The sequence below is a fragment of the Protopterus annectens genome, chromosome 13.part0 (assembly GCF_019279795.1).
Source record: "Protopterus annectens isolate FY-2018-M chromosome 13.part0, PAN1.0, whole genome shotgun sequence".
Taxonomy (NCBI): domain Eukaryota; kingdom Metazoa; phylum Chordata; order Ceratodontiformes; family Protopteridae; genus Protopterus; species Protopterus annectens.
Genome location: NC_056747.1, coordinates 281,656,556 through 281,679,990, shown reverse-complemented (window position 1 = coordinate 281,679,990; position 23,435 = coordinate 281,656,556). Strand labels below are relative to the sequence as shown.

The window sequence follows — 23,435 nt, the reverse complement described above, 5'->3', positions numbered from 1 at the left end:
GCAAAGCTCTCTCCAGTCAAGACTGTGCTAGACAGTCAAGAGGAGAAGGCTAACACCTGCATTACACCTCTAGCAACTCATAGCCCTTCAAAACCCACACCATCAACTCCCACACATAGCAACACTAAACCCACATATGCGGAGGCCCTTAACATTAACCTGCCCAAGCAACAAGGACCTCCGAAGCCGAAATGCAAACAAACACCATTCACAACCAAAGTGACACATAGCTCACAACACCAGTGTGCCACCCAACAGCAGCCCCTAAGGCAAGACAATGTACCAAACACTTTAGTCATAGGTCACTTTATAGTCAGGCACACTGATGTCCCACTCACCAGGCTGAACAAGGAGAAAATTACAGTCAGCTGCCTGTCTGGTGCCAGGATCCGCCACATAACGCATGCACTCAAGTCACTCCACAAGTACAAATACGACTCTGTCATTGTCCATGCTGGAGTAAATGACTTGAGACGTACCTCCCTGGACTACATGAAAAGAGACATGGAAGAGCTCTTGGATCATGTGACCCAGGCAGGTATGACCCTAGCCCTGAGTAGCATCCTGCCTTCGCCCAGAATGATACCACAGTACAAGGACAAAATGATTGACTTCAACAATTGGCTAAGCTTCTGGTGTCATTCAAAGGGGATCCAGTATTTGTCTGCCTGGGAAGACATGATCGACAAACCACGATGCTTTGCCAGAGATGGTCTGCACCTGTCACCCCTGGGATTCAGGTTACTGGCTAAAGCTCTTGCCACCCCTATAGTGCCTTTTTTAGGCAAGGTTCAAAGGATAAAACCACCACCGTAACAGATACAAGCATGCAAAATCTGAAGGTAATGCTACTCAATGCTAAAAGTCTAAACCTCAAAATGCACTCTCTCGAGGCACTCCTAAAAATGGAGAACATCGATATCTGTGCAGTGACTGAGTCCTGGTTCAAGGCTCCAGAGAGCACCCCTGCAATACCAGGCTACAATTCTTACCACACTTTTCGGCCACAAAACCAAGACCGAAACACTAAAGGTGGAGGAGTGTCCATATTCACCAAGGATATTCACACCTCCAGGCTAGTTGCCCAACACAATGCATCTGAAATTCTCCAGGTGCAACTAACACTAGGTAAGACTGCAATCCAAATTTTAGCTTGCTACAGATCCCCCACCATACCCCAAGATTCTCACTACACCTTTCTAAACATACTGGAAAATATTAAGATACAACCAAACACCCTAATACTAGGTGATTTCATCTACCCTGCCATTAATTGGGAAAACTACTCGGGTACCAACTCCTTTTCCCAACGGTTCTTGGAATTCATAAATTCCAACGCCCTGGATCAACTAATCCATTGTCCCACCAGGGGCTCCAATATCCTAGACCTGGTCATTACCAACATGGGAGATAGATGCTCCAGACCAGTAGTCACCCCCCTCATTGGTCGGTCTGACCATAAGCAAATCACCCTTGACATCCACATCCTACCCCCACCCCCCAGTAAGGAAACCTCCTTAAAAAACTTCTGCAAAGCCAACTTCATGCTACTGAAGTCAGAAGTGACAAACTTCACAACACCCACGCAGATGGGATCTGGAAGTTCGACTGCAGAATCCTACACTAAGGCACTGTACGAGCACATCCACTCGTGCATGAATCATGCCATCCCAAATAGAATCAAGATGCTCTTCTCCAAAAAAAGGAAGCCAATCTGGTGGTCCCCTGTTATAAACAAACTATACAACAGAAGGAAGAAACTGTTGCAGAAAAGAGGAAAATTTCAGGATGCAAAAAACTCCCTCACCAGTCTCAGTAAGAAGCTGAGATCCCTCATAAAATCCTCAAAAGCTAGTTACGAAAATAAAAATGCCAAAGATTCCAAAGACAACCACAAGGCATTCTATAGTTATGTCAAGAATCTAAATGGCAATGCTCAGATCTGCTCTGAGCTACAACAGAATGGTATTAAATATACTGATCCCAAGGATATTGCCAATATCCTGGCAGATCGATTTAGTGCCAACTTCACTCCCCTCTCACCCCCTAAAGGGCCCATCTCAATACCAAAAGATTGCCAAATTCCGATAATCATAGCCACACAGGTAGAAACAGCACTCTCCAAAGCTAAGAATACAGCATCCATGGGACCAGATGACATCCTAGGCTGTGTACTACATGAACTACAAAATGAACTGGCACCCCACCTAAGTGTCATGTTTAATCATAACCTTACCTCAGGCTTCATGCTCACTGAGTGGTGCACAGCTACAGTTATCCCGAGCCACATGGGAGGATCCATCTTGGATCCCGGGAACTACTGTCCCATCAGTCTGACAAGCCTGATCTGCAAGGGCTTGGAACGCATGATCATGGAACTTATAAACAAAGACATTGGCAATCTCCAGACACTGGACCCCACCCAGTTTGGGTTTGTGAAAGGCCGATCTTGTCTCCTCAATCTGATTGACTTCTTTGAATCGGTCTCCAGAGCAGTGGACAAGGGTAAGGAGGTCCACACAGCCTATCTGGACCTCGCCAAGCCCTTCGACACCATTCCCCACTCTGGAATCATAGATAAACTTACTAAGCTGGGCATAAGTCCCTACGTCACTCGATGGGTTGCCAACTGGCTTACTGACAGAACCCAGACTGTAAAAGTAGCAGACTCCAAATCCAGCTCCAGACAAGTGGAGTACCTCAGGGTTCAGTCCTGGGACCACTCTTGTTTGGCATCTACTTCTCTGAAGTACAGGCCAACACTAAGGGACTCTGGCTAATAAAGTTTGCAGATGACTGCAAACTGGGAGCCATTATTGAATTCCCAAATGATGTGGATATTCTACAAAAGGGCCTTACAGAAACAGATGCCTGGTGCCAGAGCCATGGGCTCAAGCTTAATGCCAAGAAATGTATGGTCATCCCCTTTGGAAAAAAACATGTACCCATGAACTACCATATAGGTGGCAGGACACTAAACATCGAAAGTGTGACGAGAGACTTAGGGACACAAGTGGACAGTGGTCTCACTTTCGATAACCACATTGCCACAACAGTCAGGAAATCCTTCTACGTGGCACACCTCATCACTAAGGGCTTTTCATCCAGAAAAAAGGAGGTCATTGCCCCACTGTACTCATCCCTCATTAGACCCATTATAGAGTATAATGCCCCATTTGGTATATACCTCACAAGACATCTGCAACAGCTGGAAAGGCCACAGAAATACCTCACTAAAAGAATCATAAGCCTAAAGCAGATGCCATATGCTGACCGTCTAAAAAAACTCCAGCTATACTCTGTGGCATATCGTCTACTCAGAGGCGATCTCTGCTTAACATACAAGGCCATGTCAAACCCTGAGAGCTGTTGGACATGCTCCACTTAAAGAAATCCCAATCCCTCAGAGCCACACGCTCCAGGGAGCTAAACCTTATCATCACAATGAACAAAACATGCTGGAGGGATAGGTTCCTGACCCAGAGACTCCCCATACTCTGGAATAGACTGCCCATACATGTCAAGCAGAGCACCTCATTGGCCCTCTTCAAAATGAACCTTGATGATTGGATCGGAGATAGGAAATTCACCCCGGGATCATATGAGTCACCCTGCTAGACATTGGCCCAGAGAAGTAAATATTGTTGGAAAAAATTTCCAGGGAATTGTTATGGCTAGGCTTGCATAGGCCTTAGGGCCGATAGCCTAGTAACAACCTATGAACCTATGAACTTGTGTACTTCCGTGTTTTCCTTGACAGAATAAATTACACAAGCCATTATCACCATCATATATATATATATATATATATATACACATACATACACACATATATATATATATATATATATATATATATACACACACACACACACACATGTATATATAGATATATATACACACACAGACGTGTGTATATATATATATATATATATATATATATATATATATATATATAGATATATATATATATATATATATATATATATATATATATATATATATATATATATATATACACACACACATACATACATACATACATACATACATACACACACAAACATACAGGGCAATACATTCCAGTTAGTTTCTTCTTGAAAAATACATTCTTAACTAGATAACAAATTCTTGTGATAAAGCATTTCATAAAAAAAAAATAATTACCAGTTTAGCATGTCATCACAAGACAGAAGGCTGACTTAGTTCTGTCCATGTGCACAAGCCACATTTTGAAACCTGTACTGGAAATAGTTATTCTCCAATTCAGCACCTGGAATGAGCTCTAAATAATATACTGTTCATGTACCTTGCTTCTGCTTCTCATAGCGGAGTGTGTGTATACGACTCTGTTAAAAAACTAAATTACTAAAACAAAGTTTATCAAAATTTGCTTACAGATTCTGAATAAAAGCTCAAGGAAGGTCCTATTTATAAAGAACTAGTGCACAACAGCACTTATTTTTTTCTTATGCCCCTCAGGTACTCTGGTTAAATTATAGTAATCCATTTGTACGTATTAAAATATACAGCAAGTAAAACTGTATTCTGTAAGATAATAGTTTGGGATATGAAATTTCATGCAAATAAAGTGAAGCTGTCATTATCCAACAACAAAATAGCCTGGAATAAAAAAATTCCATGCCATATGCAAAACCTATGAAATACTAGTTTACTTGGCCTGATTTCTGACAAAAAATAATGAAGCATGCAATATATGTTGATATTTAATATATTAAAAAAAGTGTGCCAATACTACAAAACATTAAGCTGAATGACACTGCTTAGAGCTACTATATAAATCTTTCATGAAAAAGAAAGAATAATGTTTTAATGTTTTTAATTAACATTTTATTTTTACTATTTAGAATGTGGTAGGCACACAGTTTGTCACCTCTATATGCCGCCAAGGCAAGCCTTCGTTGTTTACTCGGAATGTGCACAGTGCTTACCTTTCACCTGCCCAGGTAAAGAAATCTTTTCTTTACAAAACTGACAGATGTATTAAGAAATATAAACACAATTCAACTTTATTGTTAATGTACTTTTTTTTGTAAGAGTTATTTTCAGTTGATCTTTTCATTCTGGTTCCTCTGCCTCCAGATGGCACTCATTCATTTCTATGATTTTGAAAGCATTTTATCATGACTTCTGCAAGCAAGTCTAGCCAGAAGCAGAACTTAAGGGACAACGCCTTCAGTTAAACAAATTAATGTGTCAAGTTGGAGGTTCAAATTCCAAAAAAGCAGTCTCAGTGTGTATGCTTTGTGTATGCAAAGTAAGAAAAATGAAAAACAATGTAATGTCATCCTGAAAAGCACACCCACTGGAAAGCTGTACGCTACTGTAATGCCTGCGCGCACACACATTACAGAGGTTACCTACCAAAATTCCAACTGTCCATAACAAAGATTTTTTAAACCATTATTAGTCCTCCATGATGACAATGGTTAAAATGCACATTTAGGAGGGCTTACATGCTCAACCCAGTTCTCATTTTAAAATACATTATTCTGTTTAAGCCGAGTCAAAGGTAGTAACTACTGTCAAGGCAGATGAACTGGGCTAAATTCTTTAAGTATCTCCATAGGGGTTCTGACAGAGACTGTACACTGCACTGGACATATGACTCCAGTCCAGTTCATTCACCATTATATCAAAGCATTCTGCATTTAGAATTAGCACAGACTACAGCCTTACATGGCTGTAATGTCTCCAAACGGTTTCACTTTAGAATCATGAAATATCACAATCCTGAATTTCATAAAACTTCATAACCTGGAATCCCAAAATCCTGAAAACTCAAAATCCTGAATCCCAAAAGACTGAAAACACACAGGATACATATATTGACTATAGAGAACACAAACCAGATTACATTCCACCAAATAAAGGGGGCAAGCCCCCTGCATCCCTCATGTGGGGGGCCGCTCCCCCCACACCCCCTGCTACTTCAATATATCAACTCCAAGATTGCACTTCACTACACTATCATGAGTTATGTTGTAGTATAGCAAGTTAAAAGGGAATGTTACTAAGGTAACAACAGGCAGTCATGAACACGTGATGGTACGTTTACCATTTTTTTCTGTGGAGTGCAATCTTGGAGTTTATACATTTCATGACTGTGAAGTGAAACCCTCTAAACATATGTCCAAGAAACCAAGCAGCTTTTCTCAGCCTCCAACCACATTCACTAGCCAATCATGGGTCATAAAGACAATACACAACTGAGTGTAGAGCTCATTGTAAATGGAGCCACCTATACTGAGCCAGAAGATACAGCAAACCTACTGGCTGATAAATTTAGCTCCACCTTTACCCCCCTTCTCCCCCTCAACATTCTGCCTCAGGAAATACCATCAAATACAATCCCCCTTGAAATCACTATGGAACAGGTCCTTAATGCTCTCTCTAAGGCCAAGAACACTGAATCAATAGGCCCAGACAATATCCCAGGATTCCTTCTAAACAGCATGAAACATGACCTATCAGGGCCTCTGGAATTGATATTTAGCTATAGCTTCCAAACAGGCTTTGTGCCTCATGAATGGAGAACAGCAACAGTCATCACCCTGCACAAAGGTGGGCCATCTACAAACCCTGGAAACTACAGAACCATAAGTCTCACTAGCCTTGTATGTAAAGCCATGGCAAGAGTTATCATGGAAATGATCAATGGGGATATAGTAAACCTCCAGACACTGGACCCAACACATTTTGTTTTCGTCAATGGCAGATCATGCCTACTCAACCTGGTGGACTTCTTTAAGAAGGTCACCAAAGCAATAGATGAGGGCAAAATGGTTCACACTGCCTACCTTGACCTGACCAAGACATGTGCCACAATACCCCACTCCGGCATCGTTGACAAACTCAAGAGGTTAGGTACAAACTTGTATGTCACCCAGTGGAGAGCCAATTGGCTCACAGACAGAACCAAAGAAGTTAGAATTGGGAAGTCCACCTCTACAAAGAGGATAGTCAAAAGTGGAGTCCCTCAGGGACTTCTGTTAAGTCAAGGCCAATGTCAGTGGTCTCTGGCTGACTAAAGTTGCAGATGATTGCAAATTAGGAGTGATCATTGAATCAGACAGTGACACAAATGTTCTCCAGGTGGGGCTGACACAAACAAAACTGTTGTCAGAGCTATGGATTAAAACTAAATGCCAAAAAATGCATAGTAGATCCTTCGAGAAGTCATCCACTCCTGGTAACTATCATATTGACAACACACACCTTAGGGCTAACCCAGTAGTCAGGGACTAAGGGACACACATAGACAGTAATCTAGCCTTTGACCATCACGTGTCTACAGTAGTGAGGAAACCATTCTATGTTACACAACTTATAAACAAAGGTATGGCATCTAAGTCCAAGGAAGTCATTGTTCCATTGTATTTGCCATTCATCAGACCGATCATAGAGTATAATGCCCCCTTTGGCATGTACCTAACCAGGCATATCCCACAACTGGAACATCCACAGAAGTTCTTCACTAAAAGAATACAGGGCTTAAGTAAAATGTCCTATGCAGACTGCCTCAAGGCTCTATCCCTGTATTCTGTCTCCTACATGCTTTTGAGGAGATATATGCCTGACATACTGGGCATTGTCAGAGTCCACTCTGATGGACCTTCTACATATCAGCTAAAGAAACAGTATCAGTATTACCCAATCTAAGGACTTGAACCTCACCTGTGATATAAATAGGACCTGCTGGAGAGAAAGGTCTAGGAGCATGTTTATGTCTCACAGCTTGATATAACTTGAATTTACTTTCAAACTATGCTTACGGTATTACAGCCAAGGTCCATTTTAACTAATTTTTGGGTTTTGGAAAGGTCTAGGAATACAGACAGTGAAAATGCATTGATTTTTGTAATGGCTAATAATATTAACTAAAATACAAATTTATAAAGTATTACACAGTACATCACAGCTAGAATGCATTATTAGGTTTACAGTAGTGTGTGTGTGTGTGTGTGTGTGTGTGTGTGTGTGTGTGTGAGTGTGTGTGAGTGTGTGTGTGTGTGTGTGTGTGTGTGTGTGTGTGCACGTGCGTGTGTGTGCGCATGTGTGTGTGTGCGTGTGTGTGCGTGTGTGTGTGTGTGCGTGTGTGCGCGAGTACAAGAAGTGATGCTGTTAATCATGCAAGAGACTAAAACTGAAAATGTTCTATGTAACTCAAATAGAGCCAATATTTGATGCTTTACATTATGTAGGTTAATAGGAGATGACTAAGCTAACAGCTCAAGACCCATTACAGGCCTAGCTAATATAACCCGATTTTATACAATATAAGACCTCAAAGGGCTGAAGGATGGTATGGATTGGAGCATATACCATTAGTAGTTTTACACATTTTACAGGCTGTCCACAAGGGACATAGGCACCACCCCAGGTGTGAATCTTTGGTTCCCCATCCATCTATGCAAAGTGGTCTTGAAGAGTGCCGGGGAAGGACTCTGCTTAACATGAATAGGAAGCCTATTCCAAAGAAGGGGAAATCTCTCATATTTGTCAGCATCAGATCTAGGATATTTGTTCCCCTATTGGGAGTGCAACAAGTTGCTCCCGGGTAACTGAATTCACAAACTCAAGAAATCTTTGAACCTGTATGTTAGTGGTCTTGTATTCCTTCCAATTAATGGAGAGATAGTTAAAATTACCCATGTGTATGGTACTGGGCTGGATGGTGAGTGATTCAAGTAACTCTAGGTATAATGTGTGGGTTTCCTGGTTCACAGAGGGGGACCTGCAGCTAGCAAGAATATGGTAATGATTTCTCCCATACTTTGTTGGACATGGAGTAGCTCAAGTATGTCATATTAGTTGACCAGCCTCGAAGTGAGCTTACCCCTTATGTAGATAGATACTCCTCTGCGTTTAACTCTCTCATATTCAATGGGTGAACAGAATGTATAATAAGCATTACAGCCATGTACTGCCAGAGTGCTTTCCATGACTTTAAACCATGTTTTGGTAATTTAACAGATGCCGGCATTCTCCATGGTGAGGTGAGCGTCTAGGGAGTGCAATTTCTTGTTGAGACTCCTAGCATTGAGTAGTATCACCTGTAGCTTGTCATTTAAAGTGCATACTTTTGGTAATTTCTTGACGGCATTTTTATAGTTCCATTTTGAATGCTTTATCTGACTGGCAGATTCTGATAATGCAACAAGAAGAAACAAGAAATCAGGAACCAGAAAAAAATGAATGGAGGTCCAGGAACCACACAGACCATTGTCCACCACAGAGATAATTTTATTTTATTAAAAATAAAGTAGTCAAGCACTTTCGTCTTGCATCAAGACTTCTTCAGAACTGCTGAAACACATCAAACTGAAACTGTAAATACTTAAATTGAACCATCATGTGATTGAAACCAACCAATAGAATAAGACTCCTCCCATACACTGAAATAATCATATATACAAGGAACACACAATGAGCAGAGTCTGTACTTCAAAAACAATAATGAAAGAAAAATACTCAATCTTGAAAAAATACATAGAAATAATCACCCCTCCAAACTTTTTAACTTTAAAATAGGAGTGATAGAACAACTTTCATTCAGTTCTGGTGGGGGGGGGGGGGGGGTAAGTAAAGCACTACATGCAGATGCCTACAGTGGGCACTTATAAACAAAAAAGTGAGAAAATTCACAGACCAAGATGGTTTCAGCTTTAATGAATATAACTGGCAATGTACACTGCAATTTCTTCCTAAATAAAAATTTTCAACATTACAACCCCAGTTCCATGCTTTATTTTCTCACACAAAAACATTTCTAGACACTAACTTCACTTGTAAGTCTGCGGTGACCAGTATGTAGTGAAATCATCCAACAGTGTAGCTTGATGGGAGCTGGAAAAATGGCTCTAAATTCCAAAAAACAAACAGCCTGGATTGTGTTTCTGATGGCATATTACTTTTATTCACTAATGGATTCATGTTGCTATCTAGTTAAGGAAGGCAGCACTAAAGTCCTTCGTATCAACAACCTGAACTAGCATTCGGATACACAACAAATATTCATACTGCACTAAATGAAACTGGTGATATGTACAGCAATGCAAATAATATTAAGAAAAGATTTCATAACTTCAGGGTGGGCTAAAAAGAGTAAATGCTTACTGTAATGTCTACTCATACAAATACAATTGAGTTTCTTAAGCAAATAAAAGTACAACACACTTCATCCAACATAATCCTTCAGTATGACTGTGCATTACAATGCAAAATAAATGTAGAGGGCATGTCTTCATCTTACCTCTGATAAGAAGGTCTGTGCAGATTTCTGTGCTCCTACATGCAGCAAATATTCATATACGTATAAAGCTAATCTGAAAGAGAAGACAGACTATGGTCAGTACAGTGCTGCCTGGATAACTCCAAGATGTATTGCGCAAAAACACCACAGTCGATGCAGTGCTATTCAGCCTTTATTACACACCCTATACACGTCTTACAGTGTGCTCATTTAACATGCTCTTCATCTTACATGCTTTTTGTGCCATGCTGGTGCCCCATAAAACCTATGTACTCTGGACCTCTGTCCAGCCTCCCAAAAGTGCCCCCACCCATTTATTAGGCCCTAAGTGAAGCAGTACATCACTCCAGCTACATATACAGGAGCACTGGAATTACCAATTTAGTTCAGTGTTATTTTTCCCACTGCAATCGTCGTTTCCTGGTAAAAAATACAAAGATCCAAGACTCTGTCCTCACCAATTTTTCCCTCCTACTGCTCTGATTGTTACTCAGGTATTTAGCCTACAATAGGCAGTGGGGGGAATCAACATACCACCTCCCAGAAAAGAATTCCGAGAGAGCACCCCCTTTCCTGGGTCACCCTTCTGTAACTTGAGCTCATTTCTAAAGTGAAGTTACAAGGCATAGGTGCTACAATTTTTATTATGTATTGGAGGGACTGCAAAGGTGACTTAAAATCTTCTGTATTGAGAGCATCCATAGGGTCTCCTAAATCACAGAATATACAATACAAAACATTGCTTCATATGCTGCACTACTTTAAACTTCCAAAAACAAAATGCAAAATGCCATGTACATGCCACACTCTCTACATGGAAGACCTGAAGCACTGTCTTGAAATTATTTCTTAGAAAGAGAGTGAAAAGTTTAGTTACTTCTTGTTTGTTAACCAGGTGAGTAGACTGGTGTACGCTCCTTCTCAGCTACTTCATAGGCCAGGGGGCAGAGACAACACAATTTTACTTAGATGAAAATGTTAAGAAACGACCTAAGAGTACAGATATGCACAATTTACAGCGACCGACTTACACTTACAGTAACAAATTGACAGAGGAGGTTACCTGCATTGGAGAAAATACAAAGTGTAGTCTGATACCCAACATCATGTATACTCAAAGTAAGACACTTTCCTTTACATAAATTCATTACGAGTGTGGCAGGAATAATGAAATGGAAAGCAAAGTAACTACAGAGAAGAAAATTTGTAGAAGCAAGCAAATAATGGGTGACAGTACTCAGCAATGACAGAGACAGGCACATGCACTTACAGAGGGCAACACTAAGTTACCAAAACAGTCATCAACATGGAGAGATTGAATTATGATACATTTACAACAGACTAACTTGCTCACACTAAAGAAAGGGTGAACAAGATTTGGAAATGCTCTTTTTTCACAGAGTGAGGGAGATTAGGGATGAACAGAAAGAAGAGGGGGTTAAAGAGGGGAAACGGTGGACAACTGAGAAGAGTTATGACTCAAGGTTGACACAACAGAACACTATTTCAAGGACAGAGTACATTGCCAAGATTATGCTAATGATAGGGTTCAAAACTGATTGTGACATATATGTACAGGTGAGGCAGGAGCAGCTACAGATGACGCAAGAACAGACAACAGGCCACATGCTTTCTTTCATACGCATAGTCCACACACTTGTGTCTCGCAACCACAAAGGCCTAACCATAAACCCAACATATTAGTCATAGGAGACTCCATTGTGAGACATACAGATGTGCCTCTCACCAGGCTTGATAAGGAGAAAGTCACGGTTAGTCATCTATCAGGTGCCACAATCCACCATATCACACACGCGCTCAAGTGTCTAAACAACAGGTACTGTGATGACTCTTGTCAATAGTCCATGTTGGGGTGAATGACTTGTGAGACATACCTGCCTGGGCTATATGAAGAGAGACATGATTGAGCTCGCTGAATGTGTGTCCCAGGCAGGTATGTCCCTAGCCTTAAGCAACATTCTACCGTCACCCAGAATGATGCCTCAATACAAACAGAAAATGACTGACTTTAACAATTGGCTTAGTTTCTAGTGTCATTCCAGGGGGATCTAGTACCCGACAGCCTGGGAAGACATGATCAACAGACCACGATGTTTTGCTAGAGATGGCCTGCATCTGTCTCACTTGGGCTTCAAGCTTCTTGCAAATGCCCTTGCCTCCCCCACTGTGCCTTTTTTAGGAAAAATCCTGAGGTCGATAAAACCAACATAAAAATTTCAACAAACTGCAAATTGAAGGTCAAGCTGCTAAATGCTAGGAGTCTAAACTGCACTCATTGCAAGCATTCTTAACCCTGGAAGATGCTTGACATTTGTGCAGTCACAGAAATTGTTTTGACACATTATTTCCTTCTTTTCCGCATTCAAAATGACAAACTTTTTTTTTTTTCCATTTTCCTTCTCTTGTTGGAGGTCTCTGCGCTTCGAATAAAATCTTTACTCTCTTTCTTTCTGGAAAGTTCTGATTAGCTGCTGCTATGTGATGTTCCATGCAGTCAGTTGCATGCTTTTAGGTTTGGATGTATGATGCTGTAGTTGTTCTGAAAGGCTCTTTCAGAGTCCCTTAACCAGTTGTTAGTGGGTGGAATTTGGCTGTGCAGAATTTTTTTGATTTAGTGATTCCTTGGTGAAAAGTATAGCCACATATTGACCGAGCATGCTCACAGTAGTAGGTACCAGTGTTGTCTTCCAGTCCGGGTGCTATCAGTTAGAGTTGGGCGTTAGTCCTTGATTTTTCCCAGCAGGTGGAGGTGAGTATGGTCTTTGATATGGTGATTGATGCCTTTCACTTGAGAGGATATTGAAGCTGTCCATGGGTGTGGTTCCATGTCCTCATGCAGCGGATTTGAGCTGGTGGGGTGAGGTGATCGAATGTGATGTACCACAATTCTGTGGTCTTTGGAATATTCCCTTGTAATCTCGGGTGCAGCTTCCATTAACTTTTGGGATTAAGGTCATGCTCTGCTTTAGGTATTGTCTGATCATCCTACAATATGAATATAGATGGATGGCAGCAGCTGACTGCCATTTTCCCATCAATGTGGGCCCTTTGAGGACCAGTTTGATGAATGAGTGATTCCTGTTTTTGGATTGCTTCACACGGCGGTTGTACTGTCTGTCTTTTATGTGTATGCAATCCTCCACCACATATGGTTTCCACAGGCCTTACTGCGCATTTTACCCCCAGCATTCTGTTTTCTGGTTTTATGTGAAGTTTTGGGACCTTCCACAATCTTTGCGCACCATGCCTGCATGTGGGATATATGTGAGTCTGGCGAATGGGGAATTCTGTTGTGATGGTGTTTCTTGGTTGACATCTCTGCGAAAGGGTAGGCCTCTTTTTAGTCATTGTAGGTGTACATACCACTCTGTTTTAAGCATATGAAGTAGTTTTCTGTTTCTTCTGTAGTGTCATGTTGAGGACATAAATTCTTTCCCTTAACCACTGTAGTTTTGTCATAGTTTTTCTGTAATTTGGAAGTTCTGAGGTTGATAAGTGACTGTGTAGGGCAGACCTTGAATCTCTGTGTTAACTTGTTCATTTTTATTAGTGCTGAAGCTTGCTTTTTAAATGTCCCTGTTTACCTAGACAATTGTGCCATTGTTGTAGACATTCCAGCAATCTACTAGAATGTCTCTTTTAAATCTGTATTGTGAAGTGCCATTGTGTGACTGTATTAGCAGTTGTAGCAAATGAAATGACCCTTTAAATCACTGAGGTGCTTTTTTTTTAATGCATACCCTTGTAGCAGGCAGTGGGTGAGTATGGGTGTGTGAGATGTTAGCCAGGCTGCAATGGCGATCCACTGATGCCAGGCCTGCCAGAAAAGAAACTCCTTGCCCATTCTGAGGGCAATGCTGAGAATTGGTGGTGCTCTCTGCCTCTAAAGATCCAATTATCAATTGCAAAATTAGTCAGTAGGCATGTGCAAGTATGCCTCATGAATTGAGAGTTGGGACAGGAGAGGTCTTACCCAGCATGGTAAAGTTTCCTTGGTGTCTCCCCAGCATTCTTGAATTTTAGGGATTCTTTCTATGTGGATTTAATAGGGACACTCTGAAATTGTTTCCTTGCTGTTTCCAGATTTCTTCTTTCCTCAGCTGATTCGTTTGCTCTTTGTTTGGATTTGGTTATTCCTCTTTGATTTGGACTGGTGTTACTAACTCCATTATCTAGCGTAGAGTGGTTGTTTTTGAATTTGAACTAAAGTTATTGTTTCTTAGACTGGTAAAAATTTTGTTTTCTTTTAACCTTGATCTATGGTTTTTAAAATCCACCTTGTCTTTTGTTGCTTAGCAGTGTAAGCTGTGTCTGGTTAACTGTCACTAGAGGAGCTGACTCTTTTGTGTTACTCTAGGCGTGTGGCCCTCTGTGGATTGTCAGTTGCCTCTGATGGGTACCTTCTCTGCCTGTCTGTGCCTCTGTTTGAACCTTTGAACTGTAGTCAGGAGGCAGGCAAGTCAGGGATTGGCCATGGGGGCCTGGGCGTCTCCTCTGGGACCTGAAATTTTGAACAGTTTTGAAATTTTTGCATTTTGGCAGGCCTTTTCCATTTAAGCAGCAGTTTGAAGATGGCCTGTAAGGGCATAACTTCCAAAACAGCAACATGATTTCTAGCAAGCTTCTCATAACCTGCTGGGTGTAAACCTTCTTATTTTAGTGTCTTGTCCATCTTACATCTGTGCCTAGCACAACATGATCCTTCTGCCACATCCTTGCCTAACCATGCATGCTAATTTATCACTGTGCCTGTCATGGCTGATTTTTTATCTCCTCCAGTGCATCATTTAGGTTTTTTTTTCACTGATCAAGCTTTTTGTTTTATGTTATTACCACATCTAATACATATTTTTTATCAAGTGATTCATCAGTGTAAGCTTTTTTAGTTAACTGATCTGATCTGTCCTTGGTTTACTATCTGTAGAGCAGCAGTTAAATTTTTTATGACTGAATAGGCTACTGAAGTGTAGCTGCTTTGAGAAGTGTCTAATGACCTATGTTCCTTTCAGAAGATAGGGGGGGCCTTGTAAAAGGGCTACTGTGGATCTGCACTGGAGTAAGTTTCTCTGGGGTTGGAATCTGGGGGGGTAAAGAATCTGTATCTGGCACCCTGGGCTAAAACCCTCATCATCCAGGGAGGTGAACAAGATCTAAAGCAAAGACAAACAGTGCTGAAAGCATCATCCACCACAGAGAACAGGAGGTCTGGCTAAGGCCTGTGCCAAAGAGGTGCTGAAGGTCCTAAGTCTTTCCTGGGCATGCCAAAGGAAATTGCTGCCAATGGGATCTGTTCGTTAGAGAAGGAGGATTCTTCTGGAGAATTCTTCTCTGATTTGGCAGGAGGAGCATCTCTTCAGCATCAGAATCTTCAAGTGGAGAAAGGGGTCAGAAATGTCCTGGCTCACTGGCTCCCCAGCAGGTCTCTGAGGCTGAGAGAGGGCTCTGGGCTAAATTAAGGTCTCTTCTCCTGCCTTTAATTAGAGGCCCTGAAAAAGTGAGATTGAGAGAACTAGAAGAAATTAAATCTTGGGATGTAGAGGGTTGGAACTGATAGCCCTGGGATGTCTTAGTTTAACAGGCAGGCTGCTAGCTTACGGCTGCACCGATGCTAGGGTAGAGGCATCACATGGCTGGTGGAGAGATATCCAAGGGGATTAGTGATGGATAAGTCAACCCAAGGGATGGTAAAAGATTCTTCAACCACGATTAGAGGTAAGATTTGGGGGCCTCAAGGTTGTTGCAGTTTCTTCCTGTGTAGTGATTGGTTTTTTTGTACTTTGATCGTGGTTTGTTTGCGCGATGTTTACTCACCAGGTGTTGCCCCCGCTGGTTTCGGCGATTGAGTGGCCCGGACGATGGCTTTTGTCTGATTGGGTACATTTGGTGATTGGGTAGTCGGGAGGATCCGCAAACGCGATGTCGCAAAATCAGTAAACTCGAAACCGTTCTGCGAAACTGGGACCGGAGACAGGCTGTTAAGAACGGGCTGCTAACACAACAAGGCAGGCTGCTAAAGGGCAGGCAATTATGAGGTACAAGTTTCCCAGAGGTTGCAATCTTTATAATGTTGTTTCCAACTTTTTTTTCGCCGGCTGGTTCTGACAAGAGCTGAGGCAAAGAAAGAAAGCTGAGTGCCTTTAGAGTAAGTCTTGATAGTATTCGGTAGAAGTAATCTCTGGACCCGACCCGGCACCGGCACTTTCTACTCTGCTTAGGCGCCCGCGCGGCAAGGAGGAAAAAGGAGAGGAAAATGGCCGGCTGGTACTTTTGCTCAACGAAGACAGACAGAGCGACGGTCCGGAATCGATCAGCCGGAAGCGGACCGGACTTTGGAATCCGGCCGGGGCCAGGGGCAGGCCTGACGAGGGACAACCCACTTGTTATGACTGCTGATGCATCCATGAAGGACATTCTGGTTTGAAGCTGCTGAGAGCACCCAGCCTTACCTGGTTACTCATCCCATCATACAATCAGACCCCAAACTGTGGGCAGCAAAGCCAAAGGAGGTGGAGTTTCAATATATATTACAGACACACACACCTCCAGGCTGGTCAAACAGTATTATGCACAGGAGGCACTCCAGGTGCAGTTAACCATTGACAAGACCCCTATTCAAATCATAGCTAGCTACAGGCCCCCAAATTTGACTCAAGATGCCCACTCCACCTATCTGGACCTCTTTGAATCTATCAAGATGCAACCCTTTACCCTCATCCTGGGAGACTAACTACCCAACCAGACTGGAAAAACTACTCATGCCAGAATGCAAATGCCCAGAGACTCCATGATGTTATCAATGCAAATGCCTTGGAACCGCTAGTCGATACCCCCACAAGACGTGATAATATCTTGGACTTGATACTAACCAACATGAGAACCACTGCAGCACCCCTACTGTATCATCCTCCCTGGTAAGATCCAACCATAAAGCAGTCGCTTTCGAAGTCAGCATCTCCTTTGACCCCCCTCTAGCTAGGGTCAAACAAAACAAACTTCTCCAAAGCTGATTACAACCTCCTGAGGAATGGTATAAACAGCTTCACAGCCCCCTCCCCCTCTGTTGGAACTGGCACCGATGTCCAAATCTACACCAAAGTACTATACAAGCAATTATATAGATGCATGGAATCAGGAATACCTGACAGGACAAAATCACCCTCCACAAGAAGAGTAAACTTGTCTGAACATCTGCAATAAATAAACTATTTAACTAAAGGAAAAAAAAATGCTGTCCAGGAACAAGGAGGAGCAAGTGCCCAATTGGAAGCATCTCTCCTTAGCCTGAACAAGTAAAGAGAGCACTAGTGAAATCCTCTAAAGCAAACTTCAAGTCCAAATTGCCAAATTGGCCACATCTACTAGAGACAATCATAAGGCCTTCTTCACATATGTCTGTAATCTCAAAGGAAGCATCCAGATCTGTTCAGAACTGGTGGTCAAGGGCAGCACATACACAAATGCTGTAGATATAGCCAACCTACTGGCTGACAGATTCAGCAAAAACTTCACCCCTCTGCCCCCCCATCAGTAAATCAGGATATCCCACTTCCTGCTCCCTTATCTCTAGGGAACAGATCATCGCTGCCCTCTCAAAGGCAAAAAATACAACCTACATGGGACCCGATAACATCCCAGGCTGCATCATACATGAAGTCAGGCATGAACTTTCAGCACCATTAGGCGCCCAATTCAACCAAAGCCTGAGCACTGGCTTTGTCCCAGCCGAGTGGAGGACAGCCACCGTCATCCCTTTACACAAAGGTGGAGTATCCACCAATCCAGGAAATTTCAGACCCATCAGCCTAACTAGCCTGATCTGCAAGGCCATGATACGGATTATCATGGACCTCATTAACAGCGACACTGGCAGCCTCCAAACACTCGATCCCACACAGTCTGGCTTTCTCAAGGGGAAGTCATGTCTGTTAAATCTGGCTGACATCTTTGAGACAGTCACCAAAGCCATGGACGAAGGGAAGACTGTGCACACAGCCTACCTTGACCTGGCCAAAGCCTTCAACACTATTCCCCACTCAGGCAAAATAAATAACATATGGATTGATGCCTAGTTGAGAGAGTTTATCAGATGGGTAGCAAACTGGCTCACTGAAAGAACCCACCTAATCAAAATAGGGGAAGCCACCTCAAACAGTAGACCATAACGAGCGTTGTACCCCAAGGATTGGTCTTTGGGCCTCTGTTATTTGGAATGTACTTGTCTGAGGTGCAGGCCATAACCAGTGGGCTATGGCTGACCAAGTTTCCAGATGACTGCAAGCTGGGCGCGGTCATCAATTCCCCAAGGGATGTGGATGTCCTCAAAGAGGGTCTCATCGAAACAAATGGCTGGTGCCAGAAACATGGCCTTAAGCTGAATGCCAAAAAATGCATCATCATCCCCTTTGGGGAGAGCGACGTCCCCACATATCACATTAATAACAATGTCCTAAGCACACAATTAGTCGTGAGGGATTTGGGCACCCAGGTTGATAGCAACCTCACTTTTGACCACTATGTTGGTTCTGTTGTATGGAAAGCTTTCTAAATGGCCCACCTCATAAGTAAGGGTATCTCATCCAGGGACAAGGAGTTCAAGCAGAGTACCTCATTATCCCTGTTTAAGCGCAACCTGGATAACTGGATGGGAAACAGAAAATACACCCCTGGGATTCCACCAGTGTCCCTGCCGCTGGACAGGGGCTTTGGGTGTTTATTTGACTAAACATGGGCTAAACTCTTGGCTAGGCTTATAAGGGTCTCAAGGCCAATAGCCTAGTAACTTCCTATGATCCTATACGCATGTTTTCATAGTTGTATTTATACATGCATCCAATAAACATAACATCAATTAAACAAACCAAGGGCTTCTGAAAACACTGTAATGATAAAGATCTACAAATGAAACCTAATGGCAGTGGGAAACATGGAAAGCTACACTGACTCCATGGAGTACATAGAGACAAAACATTACAGAAATTGCATACAGTTTGAGTATAGTTGGTAGAATCAGACTGAAAGCAAAATTTCACTTTCAGTGGAGGTGATTAAATTATCTGATGTGATATGGTAACAGCCTTGAAAAGGTGAGATACATATTTCAGTATAAACTACCGTCTATGAGAGTTCTTCAAAACCTGGAATCAAAAGCCAAGGAGTAAAAACAATCCTAAATTGCAAAAAAGACAAGCATTTTAGTCTTGAACTTTCAAAAATGCGACTTCATCAGATCTGAAAGTTCAACATTAAACACAGACTATATATATATAGCAGCAAACAGTCACATGTCCCTATTTAACCTAATAATCAGCTAAGACAATTGCAACTGTAAAATATAAAATATAATATAAAACACCAAAATCATTCCCAAATAAATATATATATATAAAATTAAGTAATACATACACATACATACATAACTATTCTTTATCTCATTAAGGACTTAAGCTTTAAAAGGCAACTAATAGATGCCAATTAATTAATATCAGGCCAACTTACAGAATTAAAATGCAGTATCCACAACAATTCAGGTCTCTTCAAAAATAAGGATCAAGCCCCACCCCCCAAGAGATAATGAGGCAAAAGCATATAATATTGCTCACATGTTCCTCTGTGGGGGTCAGAGCCATGCGAAGGAGGTAAATGTCCCCTGTATACAGCATTTATCAAATTATTTACAAAAAACAGCACCCTACTCTCACTCACCATATGGTGTAGATGGAGAGCATACAAAGATTTTTCACAAAGAGGATAGAAAGGCATGTGCAAACACCATCTCTCTCTCTCTCCGCCATATCTTATCACCTTCTTAGTGCATAATTATGCTTCACATGCACATTAAAGAACCCTTTGCTTAGAATATCCTACAATAACCTGAACCAAGAAGACACTAGACCTCAAAAATTAAAATCTACTGTACCACATCATATCTCAAAGAATCGCTTGCTCTTTCCATTTAAATGTTTTCCATCAACCCACATCTTCAGGAAGGAGATGGATGACTATATGGGTACATATAAATTCCATCACTGTTTCTGGATCAGCCCCTCGAGAGCCAAAAGGCCTTGAACTTGTTCAAACCTATGAAACTATGATACAACAAGTTTTTCCAGGACTACAAGAAGATGAAGGATTGTACATTACAAGCCATCCCTGGAGAAGAGGCAATGTTTGTGGACATTACAGATGTCATCTGCTGGCTGTGACATTTTTGCTAGAACCAAAACTAGGCGTCTCCATAAACTACCACAGAACTGTGCCAGTAAGCATGTGTAGGTTTGTATTTTTAAGTAAATATGCAGTAAATTACATTGTCTATGGCTTCTCTGTGGTCTAAGTTTAGTGATATAACAGGGCAGCTCAAAGGGTTTTGAAGGCATGTAATATTAATACAAGTGTAAAAAAAGGTACTTAATTTTGGTACACATGTACAGACATGATACTACTACAATGGATTGAGCAGGCCTAATATGAGGGTTAAACATCAATGAACCATGGTATGTGTATATTTATACTCAGTTCTAAGCAACATTTTGAGTAACATCCCAATACAGTGGGGGTTGTCAGGATGTGGGGATACACGGGGCTTTCCTCTTTAAATTTGTTGCATGAGACTGTCTGTGTAACTGAGGTTAACAGAACAGAGATAAAGAATTTGCCCTTCCCCACTGTAATATGACCACTGGTTTGGCATAACTAGGTGTGTGTGTTACTGGAGGAACTGCCCCTCAAATGTATATTGTCCAAATGAATATCTTAACATTTTAGATTAGAAAGGACTCGATCAGTTAGATTCAAATCACTAGAGCCCTACCTGGTTGTGGATACAATCACACACTAAACTATAAAGAAATTATATCTACATACACACACATACATATAAAAAGTAGATAGATACAGACACACACACACACACACATACAAACACACAATGTACACACACATCAAATACATATACATGCATCACTTGTGTGCATGTGAGCACAGATTTTACATATATAATCTCATTTCACAAGTCATCGCATGCACAGCTGTTTATGCAGTAATTGAGCTGTCGTAACTTACTGCAAGTAGAGCAGATCGATTACAACAGTATTGCTGTGCTCCGGTTGCAGCTGTTAGGAGTCAAGGGACTGGCAGTGTCCCCTGGGAATTGTTGGAACAGTTCTGTGTGATTTGTTTACAGAGTTTGGGTGGGCTTTTACATGTGAGGGAGTGTACTGGGGAGAAGCACAGTCCAAATACATATTGTTTAAATTGGTTTCTTTAATTTTCAGCATATGCTTTATTATGGGGTCTTAGTTATTTTTGAGTAGTGCTGTAAAATAATGGTAACAATAACTTATTTCAATGAATATGCCTGTGATACTTTACCTATATATCCACATACATACATATATATCCATATAGATACTTTTTACATTGTTTTGCTGCAATAATGGAAGATGGAGTTCGAATTCCTTCCTCATCTCCTCTCTACTGCAGCTGAGACATACTAACCATCTGACCTTAAACAGTGTACCACATTAAATAATTATACACAAATGTATGCATTTCCTGCCAGTGTAATGCAGTCGCATGCAAATCTAAAAAGCAAACAAACTGGCAGTTAATTGAAAAAGTAAATCAGGGGCTTATGGTTTAAAAAGTCCCCCCTTTGCTGCTAGGTTTTTGACACTTAAAAGGGAGACTGGTAAGGGACTGTAGAGGCAGAGGAATATGAGGGTTGTTTGTTACTCTCCCTCATTTCTTATGCCTTGATCTCACAGGCCTGTCAAGTCTACTCACATTGGATCAGTCTGTTGGGAAGTGTTGTTCTGTCAGGGGAGCACCAGTTACATCTGGCTGCAGCATACGGATGTGCTGGGACATGAGGAAGCAGCCACCTCCTACAGGGAGAGCAGCAGACAGACAGACTGGGAAAATATAATAAATTCAAATCCACAAGGAACTGAACGCCATAAGGAAACAACAAAATGTACCGGCTCAGAGGTCCCCAGCTGCTGTTCATTCAGTTGTGAACACTGCAACAAACTACATGGTGTACTATCAATGTCACAATATGCTTACAAAAAATTCTTAGTTTCAAAACACACGCACACTTTACTATTCTGTACAAGTTAGTTCAAACACGGAAAGGGAGTTGGAGATGAATAAGACCCTGAACTGCAAATGTGGTTATCTTGCATACATGAAGACATATCTTATTTTCTCACTTCATATCATTTGACTGCACTGATACTGAAAGTGATATATTTTTCATGCAAAGCATAAATACTGTAACAAAAACCTTGCTATCCACATACCCACACAGACTGTTCAGCTTTCCTACCTCCATCTCTGACCATATTAAAAAACGGTGGTGCAGTTTACATGGCAAAAGCACCCCAGTACTCTGCTTCATAATGTATCAATACTGTTTTAGCAGCTACTTCTAACATGTTTGTAAAAGATAGCAGCGTCATGGAAAAATATTATTATGAACTGAAATAAGAAAAAGGATGCAAAGGAAAAATGAAAAAGTCCTATACTAAAATAAAAGAAAAAAGAGGGAAGCATGAAAGAATATGAGAAAGCGAGAGTCAGACATCGCAACAAAATAACCGCTGGCAAGGAATCGCCTTAATCAGCCAAATTTTAAGCATGAACAAAGTAGTAATTCTTTTCATATAGAAGGGATTTTCTGAATCAAGTAAGTCTAATAACCGTCATTAAACTTTGTGTTTGTTATAGACAGAGGATACCACTTTAATTATCAGTTTTGATTTTACTGTGAACATTTTTTCCTTTGCTTTTAATTTTTTCAGTGCTCAACTGACACTTTTATTTTTTCCTGTGATATTCTTCTGGTGGTCATTATGAATGACAGTTATTTAATAAAAAATCAATTTACAAAAAGTGCCAAAACCAATTATTTTAGATTAATTATAAACATTTACCATCTTACAGGATTTTAGTCTTCCTACCTTAAAAGTTCATAAGGAAACACTGCATTTTATGAAATTAATTATATTTGAAAAGATTAATTCTATACAAACAGAACTGCATTTCATCTCTACTGCTGTACGAAAGGTTGAAACTTAAGTGCTGTAAAATTTGAATCACTAATCATATAAACTGGAGCATCAATCATTCTTTATAG

The 23,435-nt window shown here is 41.2% G+C and overlaps 1 protein-coding gene across 2 annotated transcripts in view; it reads right to left on the bottom strand.

The window, feature by feature from the left end:
* The window catches only part of SSBP4 (single stranded DNA binding protein 4), a 1,807,268-nt gene that overhangs the window by 1,414,583 nt on the left and 369,250 nt on the right, over window positions 1-23,435 (bottom strand). For both annotated transcript variants that reach the window (XM_044053843.1, XM_044053842.1), the window contains exon 2: window positions 10,277-10,349. In XM_044053843.1, coding sequence (XP_043909778.1) covers window positions 10,277-10,349 — 73 coding nt within the window. The remainder of the gene's footprint in view (window positions 1-10,276; window positions 10,350-23,435) is intronic.